Raw genomic sequence first — 16,841 nt, 5'->3', positions numbered from 1 at the left:
CCAATTAACATAAACTCACTGCATCCTAAGTTTCCTGTCTAATCTTTCAATCTGCTGTTTTCAGTTTGACCCCATATACACAGATCTTAGAGGAGCTAAATGTTTAAGGCAGAAATTCCTTACTAGTTAAACTAAACTACTGTTTGGTTTTTGAGAAAACTTCAGGGGATATTTTTGGTTTAAGATTTAAAGATTATCTTAGGGCAATAGTTTCAGGGATTCATCCAGCCTCCATGGCCCTTAAAATCTGGATTCCACGAAAATTTTAAGTTTTTTCTACATTTTCCCCCTTTTGATCAGAATTCTTCTATAGAATCTTTGATCAAAACATTCAGCATTGGTACCAGGTACCATCTAGATCCTCTGGTCTCATGGCAAAGGAGGCAATTGTTCACGGGGGCAATTAGCTTCACATTCAATTTCTTTCTCTTATTCCTGATTCTCTTTCTTCCTCTGTTGCTCCAGGCAAATAGAGACCAACAGTTGTACCTTGGGTGACCACTTGCAAGCTTTTAAGATGCCAGGCACTACACAACAAACTAAGGTAAAACAGAAGCACTAAACACAGGATTAAGCCAGTTAACTGGGATGTCCAAAGAAACCATGATTCTAAACCTCCAAATCAAGGAAACAAATTCCATGATGTATTTGGTTGCACATAAGCAGCCTCAGCAGCTACTCATTTTGTTGTAGTTGTTGGAAATACATCTATCACATAAATTTTGCCAGTTAAACTTTTGGTACACTATTTACTGACATCAATTACATTAATTGGCTGTGCAACCCTACCCTTAATCAATGTGATTTTTTCCACCACTGTAAACCAAAACTCAGTACTCCAAAGCAATAATCTCCCCCTTTTTTTGCATTGACATGATAATGTGTTTTTATCTTTCCTTTTCTCTATTAACATGGTTACTTACACTGATTGATTTTCATATGTTGAACTTCTCTTGCATTTCTGGGATAAATTTCACTTGGTTATAATGTATAATCATCTTTAAGCTCTGTAGGATTCAGGTTGCTAATATTTTATCGGGGATTTTTGCATCTATATTCACAAAGGATATTGGCCTGGAGATTTCTTTTCATGTGACATCATTATCTGGCTTTGGTATCAGGATAATACTGGCTTCATAAAATGAGTTAGGAAGTGTCTCCTCCTCTTTTATTTTTTGGAAAAGTTTGTGAAAGATTGGTGTTAATTCTTCTTTAAATGTTTGGTAGAATTCACTAGTGAAGCCATCTGGTCCTGAACTTTTCCTTGTCTTTGTTATCTGGTGCTGCTACGACAGAAATACCACAAGTGGGTAGCTATAACAAACAGAAATTTACTTTCTCACACTTTAGGAGGCTTGTTGTTGTTGTTAGGTGCCATCAAGTCTGTTCCAACTCATAGCAACATGATGTACAACAGAACAAAACACTGCCTGGTCCTGCACCTCCTCACAATCATTGCTATGCTTGAGCCCATGGTTGCAGCCACTGTGTCAATCCATCTCATTGAGGATCTTCTTCTATTTTGCTGACCCTCTACTTTACCAAGCATTACGTCCTTCTACAGAGACTAGTCCCTCTTGACAACATATTCAAAGCAAGTAAGACGAAGTCTCGCCATCCTCATTTCTAAGGCGTATTCTGGCTGCACTTCTTCCAAGACAGATTTGTTCATTCTTCTGGTAGTCCATGGTATAGTCAATATTCTTCATCAATACCACAATTCAATAGCATCAATTCTTCTTAAGTTTTTCTTATTCAGTGTCCAGCTTTTGCATGCATATGAGGTGATAGAAAATAGCATGGCTTGAGTCAGACACACCTTAGTCATCCAAGTGACATCTTAGTTGTCCAACACTTTAAAGAGGTATTTTGCAGCAAATTTGCCCCATGTAATACCTCGTTTGATTTCTTGACTGCTGCTTACTTGGGTGTTGATTGTGGATCCAAGTAAAATGAAATCCTTGACAACTTCAATCTTTTCTCCATTTATAATGATGTTGCTTGTTGATCCAGTTGTGAAGATTTTTGTTGTCTGTATGTTGAGATGTAATCCATACTGAAGATTCTAGTCTTTGATCTTCATCAATAAGTCTTTCAAGTCTGCTTCACTTTCAGCAAGTGTCTTAGGCTGGGTTCTCTACAGTAGCAAAACCAGTAAAGTGTATAAATATATATATATATATAATTATATCAAGGAAACAGCTCATGTGGTTGTAGAGTCTGGAATGTCTGAAGTCTGTGGATCAGGATAGAAGTTTCTCCTAATTCATGCAGCCACAGGGGCTGGCAAACCCAAGATCAGCATGTCAGAGAGCAGGGCTTTTGTTCACAGGCTGTGATTGATGGATCCTAAGTTCAGCAGGTGAGTTGCTAGCTCAAGTCCCAAGAACCAGAGGTCAGACGAACAGGAGCCAGCTGCAGGATCCAGAGCCAGCAAAAATCCAGAATGTCTGCTTATATTCAGATGCAGGCCACACACCCAAGGAAACTCCCTTTCAACTGATCAGCTACTCACAGCAGATCTCATCATGGGAGTGATCACATATAAACACTGAGAATCATGGCACAGCCAAGTTGAAATACAATCTTAACCATCACATTCCACCACTTGTCAACTTGGCATATGTACACATCTCCTTAAACCATACATAATCTCTGAATAAAGACAATTATAAAGTAATACTTGTGCCTAACATGATACAACTAACACGTGTACAATCAAAAATACACTAGCCCTGTTTACATCTTATATTTTATAAATGAAGAAAACAAAAATATTTGATGCACACATACAAAGCAGAAATACTCATAACAATTACAGTCCGCATTTCTGCAGCTGGTCACGGGGTTGTAACTGGTATTTAGAACTACCTTCTTCCACCACCCATTCTGTATTCCCTTTGCCCTCAGCAAGCACCTCAGCTGCTTGTGGTTCTTTGCCTGGTGGGTGACCAAAACCTTCATTCCTGAAGGTTGTGGGCCATTAGTGGTCGTGTTGGAATTGAGTTGCTGTAGTTTTCCATTGACTTTAGTCACAGGGCATGGTAGTACTAAGAGACGTCCTAAGGGATTGCCTGCATTCAAGACATACTCTTCTTTATCTCCATTATGTAATATCAGTTTGATTTCCTCTTGGTAATCAGGATCAATCACATCAGCCAGTATGGTAACTCCCTTCTTTGCCTGTTGATGCAGAGGCATAAGGAGCCCAAAGTGGCCAGGTGGCATTCTTAGCTTCCAGTTCAATGGAATCAGTGATGTGTATCCAGGTGGGAGCATTTCTCCCTTTGGAACTAAGACCTCTAGGCCTGCAGAGCATAAGGCCGAGGGGACAGGAAGCAAAAATCTTGCGAGTGGGTCACTAGGGTAATAGTGAGTGGTGCCACTCCCATTTCCACCCCTTGATTCCTGTATGCACTAATCCTGGCTATGGGAGAAAGGGCACCATATATTGGATGCTGGTTTAGAGCACATACAGCCTCCTGGAGAACACTGTCCCAACCTTGCAAGGTATTTCCACCTATCTGGCAATGTAATTGTGTTTTTAGAAGGCCATTCCATTGTTCTATCAAGCCAGCTGCTTCAGGATGATGGGGAACATGGTAAGATCAGGGAATTCCATGAGCATGGGCCCATTACCGCACTTCATTTGCTGTGAAATGAGTCCCTTGATCAGAGGTAATGCTGTGTGGGATACCATGATGGTGGATAAGGCATTCTGTAAGTCCATGGATGGTAGTTTTGGCAGAAGCATTGCGTGCAGGGAAGGTAAATCCATATCCAGAGTAAGTGTCTATTCCAGTGAAGAGAAAACGCTGCCCTTTCCATAATGGAAGTGGTCCAGTGTCATCAACTTGCCACCAGGTTGCTGGCTGATCACCTCAAGGGATGGTGCCACATCGGGGACTCATCATTGGTTTCTGCTGCTGGCAGATTAGGCACTCAGCAGTGGCTGTAGCCAAGTCAGCCTTGGTGAGTGGAAGTCCATGCTGCTGGGCCCATGCATAACCTCCATCCCTGCCACCATGGCCACTTTGTTCATGAGCCCATTGAGCAATGATGGGAGTAGCTGGGGAAAAAGGATGACTGGTTTCCACAGAATGTGTCATTCTATTTACTTGATTGTTAAAATCATCCTCTGCTGAGGTCACCCTTTGGTAAGCATTCACATGAGACACAAATATCTTCACTTCTTTGGCCCATTCAGAGAAATCTATCCACATACCTCTTCCACATAAATTTTTGTCTCCAATTTTCCAATCATGTTCCTTCCAAGTACCTGACCATCCAGCCAAACCACTGGCCACAGCCCATGAATAAGAATAAAATCGCACATCTGGCCATTTCTCCCTCCAGGCAAAGTGAACAACAAGGTACACTGCTTGAAGTTCTGCCCTTTGAGAGGATTTCCCTTCACCACTGTCCTTCAGGGAGATCCTAGAAAGGGGCTGTAATAATGTCGCTGTCCACTTCGAGTGGTGCCTGCATATCTTGCAGAACCATCTGTAAACCAGGTACGAGTTTTCTCTTCTTCAGTCAACTTATTGTAAGGAAATTCCCATGAGGCCATAAGTGCAGACCGGGAGATGGAAGGTAATGTGACAGGAGTGGAGACTATGAGCATTTGGGCTACTTCCTCATGCAACTTACTTGTGCCTTCAGGTCCTGCTCGGGCCTGATCTTGTATATACCACTTCCATTTAATGATGGAGTGCTGCTGTGCACATCCAACTTCATGACTCTGTGAGTCAGACAACACCCAGTTCATGATGGGCAGCTCAGGCTGCATGGTGACTTGGTGTCCCATGGTTAAGCGTTCAGTCTCTACTAAGGCCCAGTAACAAGCCAAAAATTGTTTCTCAAAAGGAGAGTAGTTATCTGCAGTGGATGACAGGACTTTGCTCCAAAATCCTTAGGGTCTGCGCTGTGATTCACCAATAGGGGCCTGCCAAAGACTCCAAACAGCATCTCTATCTGCCACTGACACTTCAAGCACCATTGGATCAGCTGGATCATATGGTCCAATTGGCATAGCAGCTTGCACAGCAGCCTGAACCTGTTGCAGAGCCTTCTCTTATTCTGGGTCCCAATAAAAAATAGCAGCTTTTTGAGTCACGTGATAAACAGGCCAGGTAGCACACCCAAATGAGGAATATGTTGCCTCCAAAATCCAAAGAGGCCCACTAGGCATTGTGCCTCCTTTTTAGCTGTGGGAGCAGCCAGATGCAATAATTTATCCTCCACTTTAGAAGGACTACCTCAAAATGTCCCACCCACTGGACCCCTAGAAATTTCACTGAGGTGAAAGTTGCCTGAATTTTTGTGGGATTAATTTCTCACCCTCTAGCACAGAAATATTTTACCAATAAGTCCAGAGTCACTGACACTTCTTCCTTACTAGGTCCAATCAGCATAATGTCATCAATGTAATGGACCAGAGTGATGTCTTGTCGAAGGGAAAGGTGATCAAGATCCCTGCGGACTAAATTACGACATAAGCCTGGAGAGTTGATGTAGCTTGAGGTAGGCAAGTGAAGTTGTATTGCTGGCCTTGCCAGCTGAAGGACGACTGCTTCTGATGGTCCTTCGAAACAGGTATGGAGAAAAAGGCATTAGCCAGATCAACACCTGCATATCATTTACCAGGAGATGTATTAATTTGTTCAAGCAATGAAACTTCATCTGGAACAGCAGCTGCAACTGGAGTCATCACCTGGTTAAGTTTTCGATAATCCACTGTCATTCTCCAAGATCCACCTGTTTTTTTGTACAGGCCAAATAGGTCAGTTGAATAGGGATGTGGTGGGAATCACCACCCTTGTATCCTTCAAGTTCTTGATGGTGGTAGTAATCTCTGCAATCCCTCCAGGAATGTGGTATTGCTGTTGGTTTACTATTTTTCTAGGTAGGGGCAGTTCTAATGGCTTCCATTTGGCTTTTCCTACCATAATAGTACCTACTTCATTTGTCAGGGGTCCAGTGTGGGGGTTCTGCCAGTTGCTGAGTATATCTATTACAATTATGCATTCTATAACTGGAGGAATCACTACAGGATGGATTCGTGGACCCACTGGACCTACTGTGAGACGGACATGAGCCAAGACTCCATTAATAACCTGACTTCCATATGCCCCCACTCTGACTAGTGGGCCACAATGACATTTTGGGTCTCCTGGAATTAGTGCCAGTTCAGAGTTAGTATCCAGTAAACCCCAAAATTCTGATTATTTCCTTTTCTCCAATGAACAGTCACTCTCGTAAAAGGCCATAGATCCTTCTGGGAAAGGCTAGGAGAAAGAGTAACAGTATAAATTTTTGGCAGTATATTGGAGTCCTTCCTCAAGGGAACTGACCTCCCCTTCATTCAATGGATTGTGGGTCTTTAAACTCGCTCAAGTCTCGGAATTGATTGAGGGACCGTGATTCTCTATTCTGGAGATTCAAGTTAGACTGCTGTTCACCTGACCTAAATTTCATCCATTTGTACAGATCAAGTAAATATTTAGTAGATTTCCTACCTATTTCACTTCTAGGGATAATATGACTAAGTAGTCAATTCCATATGAGTCAGACTATCCTGATTATTACTGCTTTGACTCTGCTGTCCATTACTGTAACCATGCCCACCTTTTCTTTGTCAACTGAGTGCAGCCACTTGGCCTCTACTACCACAAGGTCTAATCAGCCACATTGTGGTTAGGTGTCTTAATTCAGGTAGGGCAGGTTCCACTATCAAATCTGATTTACATAAAATAGCAATCACAGCAGTCTTCAAGGATGCTGGCACTCCCTTCACAAATTTGTTCCTTACAGTTGTGGTAAAACGTGTGTCCTATGGGCACTCCATGTGTGGAGGGTTTAACCTGATAAATCCACTCTAGCATGCCAATTTCTCTAAGACTTTAGATACCTTCTTCTACAGTATACTAAAGCAGGTCTGGTACTTCAGCTTGATTTAGTGTACACCACCGCATAATCCATGCTTCAGCAACCCAACCAAATAAATTATTAGATCCTTTCCTAACTTCTCCAGCTGAAACATTGAATGAAGACTCTGTGCTTAGTGGGATCCATATCAATAAACTCAGACTGATCCATCTTTATGTTTTTGCACCATTATCCCACACCTTTCATAGTCATTCCCACACATACTCCCCACACCCCGGATTTCTGATTGTACATATTAGAAAAGTCAAGCAGTTCATTTGGAGTGTAGCATACCTCCTCCTGGGTCACATTTTGTACTTCATCTTTTGGGGCTCGCTGGAACTTAAGTCTAGTTATAGGTCTAGAAGCCAAAATCACTAGCGTGAAATTGTTTTGAGAACGTTCAGCATTGTCTTGTAAAACATGTCCCCCAGGCAATGACTCAGGCAAGGGCTCTTTAGAGCCAGCTGGGCTAGGGCTAATCTCATAAAATGGGAGTAGTGGAGGGGCTGATGGTTTTCCTGGGCAGGGTGGTGTAGCAGACAAACATGAAGTAATCTCTTCAGATGGGAGTGCTTCTGATGGCAGGAGTGATTCAAGGAAATTTAGGGGCTCAGTGTCTCCAGCTTCCTGATTATCTGCCCATATGTCTCCATCCCAAGTTTCAGGATCACATTTTATTCCAATCAATGCCCTTACTCTAACTGCAGATGCCTCTCAAGGTTGGCAATTGAGCGGGCATTGTAATTTAGCCAATTATAGCAAGACTCTGGGTTTGGTTTTTGGCAATATCAGCTCTGTTACTACAAGAAATAAGGCTTTCTTTCAAAGCACAAGTGGAAAATTTGAGGTCATTTATGTGGCACTTGAGCTTTGGCTCTGAAGCCCTGAGTGCATCTCTTTCTTTCACCAGTTTGTCTAGTGAAAGTAGTACCAACCAACCAGCTTCCCTATACTTCTCATTCTGACAAAACTGTAGAAAGATATCACATGTGTTCACCCAGAGCTTTGTCTTTCACCAATACCTCCTATATTGATGGTGATATTTTGTGTATTTGTATCACTACCTCATGCCATGGGTTAGCAGTGCCCTCTTTATTGCTGGAAGCAAAGTCATCAACACCTTTAAGACTAACCAGACTTGCAAACCAGTTTAGAAAACTCATCCTTACAATTTTGTTTCTCTAGAGCCTCTCTCAGTACCAAATGTCTTAGGTTGGGTTCTCTAGAGAAGCAAAACCAGTAAAGCATACAAATACATATATATAGAGAGATTTATATCAAGGAAATGGCTCACATGGTTGTAGAGTCCGGAACATTCCAAGTTTGTGGATAAGGATAGAGGCTTCTCCTGATTCACGTAGCTGCAGGGGCTGGTGAACTCAAGATTGGCAAGTCGGAGATCAGGGCTGTCACTCACAAGCTCTGAAGATCAACAAATCCCAAGTTTGGCAGATAAGCTGCTAGTTCAAGTCCCAAGAACCAGAAGTCTGACAAATAAGAGCCAGCTGCAGAATCCAGAGCCAGCAAAAAGCCAGAACGTCTGCTTATATTCAGATGCAGGCCACACGCTCAAGGAAATTCCCTTTCACCTGATTGACTACTCACAGTAGATCACATTATGGGAGTGATCACATATAAACACTGAGAATCATGGCCCAACCAAGTTTACATGCAATCTTAACCACTACAGCAAGCAAAGTTGTGTCATCTGCATATTGCAGGTTGTTATTGAGTCTTTCTCCAATTTTGATGCTGTGTTCCTCTTCATACAGTCCAGCTTCTCGAATTATTTGCTCAGCATACAGATTGAACAAGTATGGTGAAAGGATACATCCCTGATGCACACCTTTTCTGATTTTTAAACCACGCAGTATCCCTTGTTCTGTTTGAATGACTGCCTCTTGGTCTTTGTACAGGTTCCTCATGAGCACAATTAAGTGTTCTGGAATTCCCATCCTTCCCAATGTTATCCATAATTTCTTATGATTTACACAGTTGAATGACTTTGCATAGTCAATAAAACACAGGTAAACATCTTTATGGTATTTTCTGCTTTCAGCCAACATCCATCTGATAGCAGCAGTGATATCCCTTGTTCCATGTCCTCTTCTGAACCCAGCTTGAATTTTTGGCAGTTCACTGTTGATGTACTGCTGCAACCATTTTTGAATGATCTTCAGCAAAATTTAACTTGCGTGTGATATTAATGATATTATTTGATAATTTCAGCATTCTGTTGAACCACCTTTCTTAGGAATGGGCACAAATATGGATCTCTTCCATTTGGCTGGCCAGGTAATTGTCTTCCAAATTTCTTGGCATAAGTGATTGAGCACTTTCAGCCCTGTGTCCATGGGTTGAAACATCTCAACTGGCATTCCATCAATTCCTGGAGCCTTATTTTTTGCCAATGCCTTCAGTGCAGCTTAGATTTCTTCCTTCAGTACCATCAGTTCTTCATCATATACTACCTCCTGAAATGGCTGAATGTCGACCAATTCTCAAGGACGTATTTTGGCTCTCAGGGACTCGCTCTAATTTTCTTCAACTTCATCTTCAACTTGTAGCTGAGCAATTGATGTTCAGTTCCACAGTCAGCTCCTGGTCTTGTTCTGACTGATAATATTAAGCTTCTCATAGTGTCTTTCCACAGATGTAGTCAATTTTGATTCCTGTGTATTGCATCTGGTGAGGTCCATGTAAGTAGTCACCATTTACGTTATGGAAAAAATGTATTTGCAATGCACAAGTCGTTGGTCTTCCAAAATTCCATCATGAGATATCCATCTTGTTTCTACCACCAAGGCCATATTTTCCAACTACTGATCCTTCTTTGTTTCCCACTTTCACATTCCAATCACCAGTAATTATCAATGCATCTTGATAGCACGTTTGATCAATTTCAGACTACAGAAATTGGTGAAAAGCTTCAATTTCTTCATCTTTGGTCTTTGTGGTTGGTGCATAAATTTGAATAATAGTCATATTAACTAGTCTTCCTTGTAGGCATATGGATATTATCCTATCACTGACAGAGTTGTACTTCAAGACAGATCTTGAAATATTCCGTTTGATTATGAATGCTACACCATTTCTCTTCAATTTTTCATTCCAGGCATAGTAAACCAGATAATTGTCCGACTCAAAATGGTCAATACCAGTCCATTTCAGCTCACTAATGCCTAGGATATTGATCTTTATGCATTCCAAATTCAGGGTGCCAGCTCTAGGGGGAGGCTTTCTCTGTTGGCTCTAGGGGAACATCCTTTTCTCTTTTTAGCTTCTGTTCCTTGGCTTCTTGTTGATCTTCATGTGACACCGCATCTATCTTTCCCCATCTCTGCTTGCTTCTCTGGGCCTAATCTGCTCTTTTTATATCTCAGACGTGATTGGCTTAAAACAAACTCTACACTGATACAGACTCTTACTACAACAAAGAAAACCCATTCCCAAATGAGATTATAACCACAGGTATAGGGGTTGAAATTTATAACATATATTTTTGGGGGACATAATTCAATCCATAACAGTAGGGATGCTTTTCTAATAATTCAATAACTTTACTTGTCATAGATCTGTTCAGACTTCCTATTTCTTTTTGAGTAATTCTAGGTAGTTATACAGTTTTATAATTCCTCTGGGAAAGAAATAGCAGGTCAGTTTTCAACCTTTGAAGATATCTTCACTTCTTAACATTGAAACATTTTTGCTTAACTTGTAACATTTTGTGAAATGCATATCCATTTATTTATTAGTTTACCTCAAATTTTTTTAAATAACATTCCTTCAGAGCTTCAAGTTCCTGGTTCCGCTTTGAGTCCAGTAGAGGGGCATGCTTACTCATGTAGTCTACGTCTGCTTGAACCTTTGCATTAGCTTCTTCTAACTTTGCCTTTTGTTCTTCAAAACGTTTTAGTTGATGTACTTTATCTGTAAGATGCCATCGCAATTCTATAATATCTCTCATATAGGTCTCATGTTCTAGAAATAGAATAATAAGAACAAAAGAATATCAGATTTTAAAGCATAAACATCCAGAAGGAAATCTGTATTTGATAATAACTAATTATGAAATATTTTAGTTTCATAAATAACTTACCTGTGAGTCTTACTAAATCTAAAATAAGTTACTTTAATATTCCTTTGTAAAATATGTTGTTTTCTTGATACATCATGAAAAAGATTAAAATACGTTTTAGAAGTTAATATTTTTTTTAGTATAAATCCTGTTTATTACAATCAATGTATACATAACTATGCTATGTCTACTCATTACCTTCAGGTCCATTCCGACTCATGGTGACTGTCTTAGTCATCTAGTGCTGCCATAACAGAAATACCACAAGTGGATGGCTTAAACAAGGATAAATTTATTCTCTCACAGCCTAGTAGACTACAAGTTCAAATCCACGGTATCAGCTCTAGGGGAAGGCTTTCTCTCTCTGTCTGCTCTGGGGGAAGGTCCGTGTCATCAATCTTTCCCTTGTCTACAAGCTTTTCCATGCAGGAATCCCGGGTCCAAAGGACACAGTCTGCAAGCGGTGCTGCTTTCTTGGTAGTATGAGGTCTCCCTGTCTCTCTGCTCACTTCTCTCTTTTGCATCTCAAAAGAGATTAATCTTGTAGATTGAGTTTGCATAACTGTCACTAATCCCATCTCATCAACATCATAGAGATAGGATTTACAACACATAGGGAAATCACATCAGGTGACAAAATGGTGGACAATGACTGGGAACGATGGCCTAGCCAAGTTGACACACATTTTGGGGGGACATAATTCAATCCATGACAGTGACCCCATGTGTTACAGAATAAAACTGCTACATAGAGTTTTCTTGGCTGTAATCTTTACAGAAGTAGATCACCATGCTTTTCCTCTGTGGTGCCACTGGGTGGGTATGAACCACCAACCATTAGGTTAGTAGTTGAGCTCAAACCATTTATGCCACCCTGGGGCTTTGGGCTGTGTATGTCCACTCTATTCTATATAACTGCTCTGAAGTGAGAAGAATTGCAAGAGTAGAGGCCTTCCAAAACCACTCAGAAGTAAAAAGATGAAATATGAGTTACGAATATCAGAATGGAAAAGACAAAAATGATTATAATTTTCTAAAGAAATAGTTTTATGTCAAAACACACAAAAGAATCAACTGAAAAATATTACAAATGATAAGGTAGCTCATGCTAAATTAATAAACAAAATAAACATTTTTCTATATAAATAAGGAATATGCTAAAAACAGAATAATCTCATTCACAAAAGCCAAACTAAAACATAAAATAAATGCATAAATCTAGTAATAAACCTAACATAAACATGCAAGGCCTATAGGAAGAAAATGAAAAAATGCTATCAAATGACACAAAGTGGATTTAGTAAATGTATAAAAATGTTTTCTTCTGTATGAAAATATTTGAAATTTTAAACATGGAAAAAAAACTCTCAATTAATTTATAAATTTAATTAAATCCCAATCAATGGACCAGTATAATTTTAGAGAGATAAATATATTTTCTCATTACATTAATTAAGTTTTTACTCTTAAACCAACCTTGCATTCTAGAAATAAAACTTGGTTGGCTGTGGCTATCATCTTTAAAAATTTCTTGATGTGATTTTTCTAATATTTTCACTTAGGAATTTTTTGTATTTATATTCACAACTTAGGGCTGTAATTTTCCATTTTTTGGGTACTGTCCTTGTCTAACTTTGGCTTATAGATTATAGTAGCTTCATATATCAGTTAGAGATTCTTTGCATTTTTTTCCTCTGGAAATTTGGGAAAGTTTAAAATTGCAAGTAAAGCCCTATTGCCCTAATATGTATTTAATCATTTGATTGGGTGGGGCGGGGGAAGAATTTTAGTTATTGAGTCAAAATCTTTCCTTTAAAGACTATATGAATATTTTATTCAATTTATTTTGTTTCTATGAATTTATCCACTTCATCAATGTTTTAATAACATTGTAAGAAACTTGTTCTTAATATCTTCATTATTATTAATCACTGCTGTATCTCTGTTTGGAACCCTGGTGGTGCAGTGGTTAAACTTTGGCTGCTAACCAAAAGGTTGGCAGTTCAAAACCACCAGCCGCTCTTTGGAAACCCTATGAGGCAGTTCTACTCTGCCCTATAGGGTCGCTATATGTCAGAATCGACTCCACAGCAATGGGTTTGGATTTTTTGATTTTTTTGTATCTCTATTTATATCCCATTGTCGTTCCTAATCTGGTTTATTTACACATTCTGTGTTGTTGTTGTTGTTGTTTTTTAATCTTGCCATTGGCTTTTAATTATTCTCTTTTTAATGGGCCAACATTTAGTTTTGCATCTCTCCCAAATTATATATTTCTTCATTATTTTATCACATTGCTATTGTTTTTCTCCTTTTTTCTTTCTATTCATTTTCCTTTTATTTTTCTAAATTCTAAAGTCATATATTTAGATAATTAATTATGAGTCTTTTTTGATGTAACAAATCTACTGCTTTCTCTTTAAGTAATAGTGCAGCTTTTCCTCACGTGTGGAGATAATTTTAATGATAATTTTTAAGTGAAACATTTCTAAATATTTTCTAATTTCTTAAATATGTATGATGTTTAGCACCATCACTTTATTGCTTTTTGTCTTCACTAATTAAACAGTGACCAACCCCCACAAGAAAACCAAAATCGTTGCTGCCAAGTCCATTTCGACTCATGGCAACTCTATAGGACAGAGTAGAACTGCCCCATAGCGTTTCCAAGCAGCGCCTAGTGGATTCCTTTTGGTTAGCAGCTGAACTCTTAACCACTATGCCACCAGGGTTTCTTAGACAGCAACATTTTTGTTTTAAACAGTCAGCCATTATCTTGTTAAACATCACTATTGTTTGCTCCATCAGCATCTTCTATTAGATGTGCATTATACCTTCTCATTCTATACTCCAAGATTTTAAATCTTTTATTCATATTTTCCTTCTTTTTGTGTTGCTGGGATGCATTACATGTAATTTCTTTAAATTTTAAGTTAATTTTTTTTTTCTCTACTGAGTCTAAGAAACCATTTAACCAACATTGAGTTGTTCATTTCAAGTATTATATCATTTCTAGTAGGTATTCTTTTTTTTTTTTTTTTTGCCATTTTCAATTTTGCTTTATTTAAAAAAATAACTTATTAGTCCTTGCTTTTATTTCTAAATCTCTTTTTATTTCCTGAAACATATAAAAATATACACTTTATAATCTCAGTATAATTTAATACCTGAAAACTTTAGGAAGATTCTGTTGTCTGTTTCTACTGATCTCACTCATTATAACTGGATCTTTGTGTGTTTTAATAGATTTGATACTAAATAATTCTTTTCCTTGGAATTTTATACAAGGAAATTCCTTAGTGCCTACATTAAAGTTTTGGTCTTCTAGGGAAAATTTTCCTCTGCTCTAGCCAGATGTCTACCTTTACATACCATCAACCCATGAACCATTTAAATGACATTCTCCACCTCACAATTTCAGACCACACGTGCAACAGGAATTTGAGTCACAGATCCTTTTTATATGAGTTCATTAAGAATGCTCAGAGAACATTGTTTGTAGTTGTTGTTACTGTTGTTGTATGCTTGTTTGTTTTTCCCTCCACTGACAAAGTGAAGCAAGAAAGTTTCTTCATTGTTCAATCTGAGGGACTGATTTATGTATCACTCACTCTTATAGTGAAGGTGGATTCTCAGCTTTATGTCATGGGTCTTTAATTTGACTTGTTTTTTTTTGGTGACTCTTAGTTTTTATCTCTAGTCTCCTATACCCAAGAGATATATTAAATGGGGACCCAAGGACATCAAGATTTGGGGAATTGACTCGAGGTTAAATCTGACATTGATGTCTACTTAGCTCCCAAAATTACCATTTCAAAACTGAAATGTTGACCTCTTTGCATTTGCTACTTCCTTGATAGTTTATCAGGGTATTTAAAAATTTTTTTAAATGAAAATATATTATCAAAAGCCGACACAGTTGAAAAAAAAACTTTGATATATTTGATTTCTTACTTAAAATGATAGTTGGAGATGTCAATATTCCTCTTTCAACAATTCAAAGAACAAATAGAAAATCATTAAGGATATATAGAGGACTTGAAAAGCACTACCAGCCAACTTGACCTAACTAATATTTATGGAACACTCCACCCAAAGCAGAATACTTATGATTTTCAACCACACACAAAACATTCTCCAGGATAAAAGATATGCTAAGCAATTTTAAAAGTCTAAATAATTTTAATATAATTGAAACCATTCAAAGACTACATTCATAGCACAAATATAGAATTAGAAATTAACAACAGAAATATGTGAAAATCCCAAAATATTTGTGAATTAAACAGTTTCTTCTAAATAAACAACAGGTCTGTCATGGATTGTATTATGTTCCCTCAAAAATGAGCATATCAGTTTGTCTGGGTTATAATTCCCAGTATTGTTATGATTGTGTATAATTTTGTAATCTGGTGTGATTTCCTTATGTGTCATAGACTCTATCACTATGATGTAATAAAATGGATTAGCAGCAGTTATGTTGATGAGATCTACAGGACTGGACGGTGTCTTGAGCCAGTCTCTTTTGGGATATGGAAGAGACAAGAGAGCAAAGACACACGGGAACCAAGAAAGCAGTACCGAGAGCACAGCACATCCTTTGGACCTGATGTTCCTGTGCTGAGATGCTCCCAGACCAAGGGAAGACTGATGCATCGCAAGGACCTTCCTCCAGAGCCGACAGAGAGAAGAAGCCTTCGCTTGGAGCTGATGCCTTGAATTTGGACTTGTTGCTCACTAGACTGTGAGAGAATAAATTTCTCTTTGTTAAAAACCATCCACCTGTGGTATTTCTGTTATAGCAGAACTAGATAACCAAGACAAGGTCCAACAAGAAATCACAAGGGAAACTAGAGAATATTTTGAACTAAATAAAAATGAACTCACAACATATGAAAGTTTATAAAATGCAACTAATGCAGTTCTTAGAGTTCATAATTTTTAAATGTCTGTTGCAGTGGTTAAGAGCTATGGCTGCTAACCAAAAGGTCAGCAGTTCAAATCCACCAGCTGCTCCTTGGAAACCCTATGGAGCAGTTCTACTTTGTCTTATCGGGTCGCTGTGAGTCAGAATCGACTCGATGGCAATGGGTTTGGTTTTCAGTATACTCGAAAAGAAGGAAGATATCAAGTAAATAATATCATCTTACACTTCGTGGGACTAGACATAGTAGGTTAAATTTTTCCCAAATCAAGCTGAACAAAGAAAACCAGGGAAGAAATTAATGATGTTAAAGCAGAAAAATAATAAAAGTAAAAGTTGACTTTTTGAAAAGGTCAATAAAATTGACACACTTTTAGCTAGACTGGCCAGGAATAAAGAGAAATAACAAATTATCAAAAACAGGGATGAAAGAGGTGCCATCACTACTGCCACTACAGAAATTAAAATAATTAAAAGGGAATATTTATGCCAACAAATTAGACAACAAAGATGAAATGGACAAATTCCTAGGAAGATACAGTTATCAAAACTGAAGCAGGAAATAGAAAGTCAGAAGAGACCTAAAAGAAGTTAAAAAAATTAAATTTGTTAATAAAAATCTGCTTACAATTTTGACTTCAACAGCTTGGACTTGGATAGAAAACTCAGTAGTTGGGCCCTGGGTAGAAAAAAGAATAACTACTGTCTTAGGCTGGGTTCTCTAGAGAAGGAAAACCAGTAAAGTGTATAAATATATATATAGAGAGAGATTATATCAAGGAAACAGCTCATGCGATTGTAGAGGCTAGAACATCCCAAGTCCGTGGATCAGGGTAGAGGCCTCTCCCAAGTCACACAGCTGCAGAAGCTGGCAAGCCCAAGATTGGCAGGTCAGAGAGCAGGGCTCAC

At 38.6% G+C, this 16,841-nt stretch overlaps 1 protein-coding gene across 1 annotated transcript in view; it reads right to left on the bottom strand.

The window, feature by feature from the left end:
- CCDC178 (coiled-coil domain containing 178) overlaps nucleotides 1-16,841 on the bottom strand; it is a 477,152-nt gene that overhangs the window by 419,754 nt on the left and 40,557 nt on the right. Inside the window, exon 7 of the mRNA XM_004386900.1 lies at nucleotides 10,691-10,911. Coding sequence (XP_004386957.1) covers nucleotides 10,691-10,911 — 221 coding nt within the window. The remainder of the gene's footprint in view (nucleotides 1-10,690; nucleotides 10,912-16,841) is intronic.

Source organism: Trichechus manatus, unplaced genomic scaffold, assembly GCF_000243295.1.
Source record: "Trichechus manatus latirostris isolate Lorelei unplaced genomic scaffold, TriManLat1.0 scaffold00175, whole genome shotgun sequence".
In the NCBI taxonomy this organism is placed as follows: Eukaryota; Metazoa; Chordata; class Mammalia; order Sirenia; family Trichechidae; genus Trichechus; species Trichechus manatus.
Note: the sequence above shows the minus strand (reverse complement) of the source record. Positions and strands in the feature narration are given on the sequence as shown.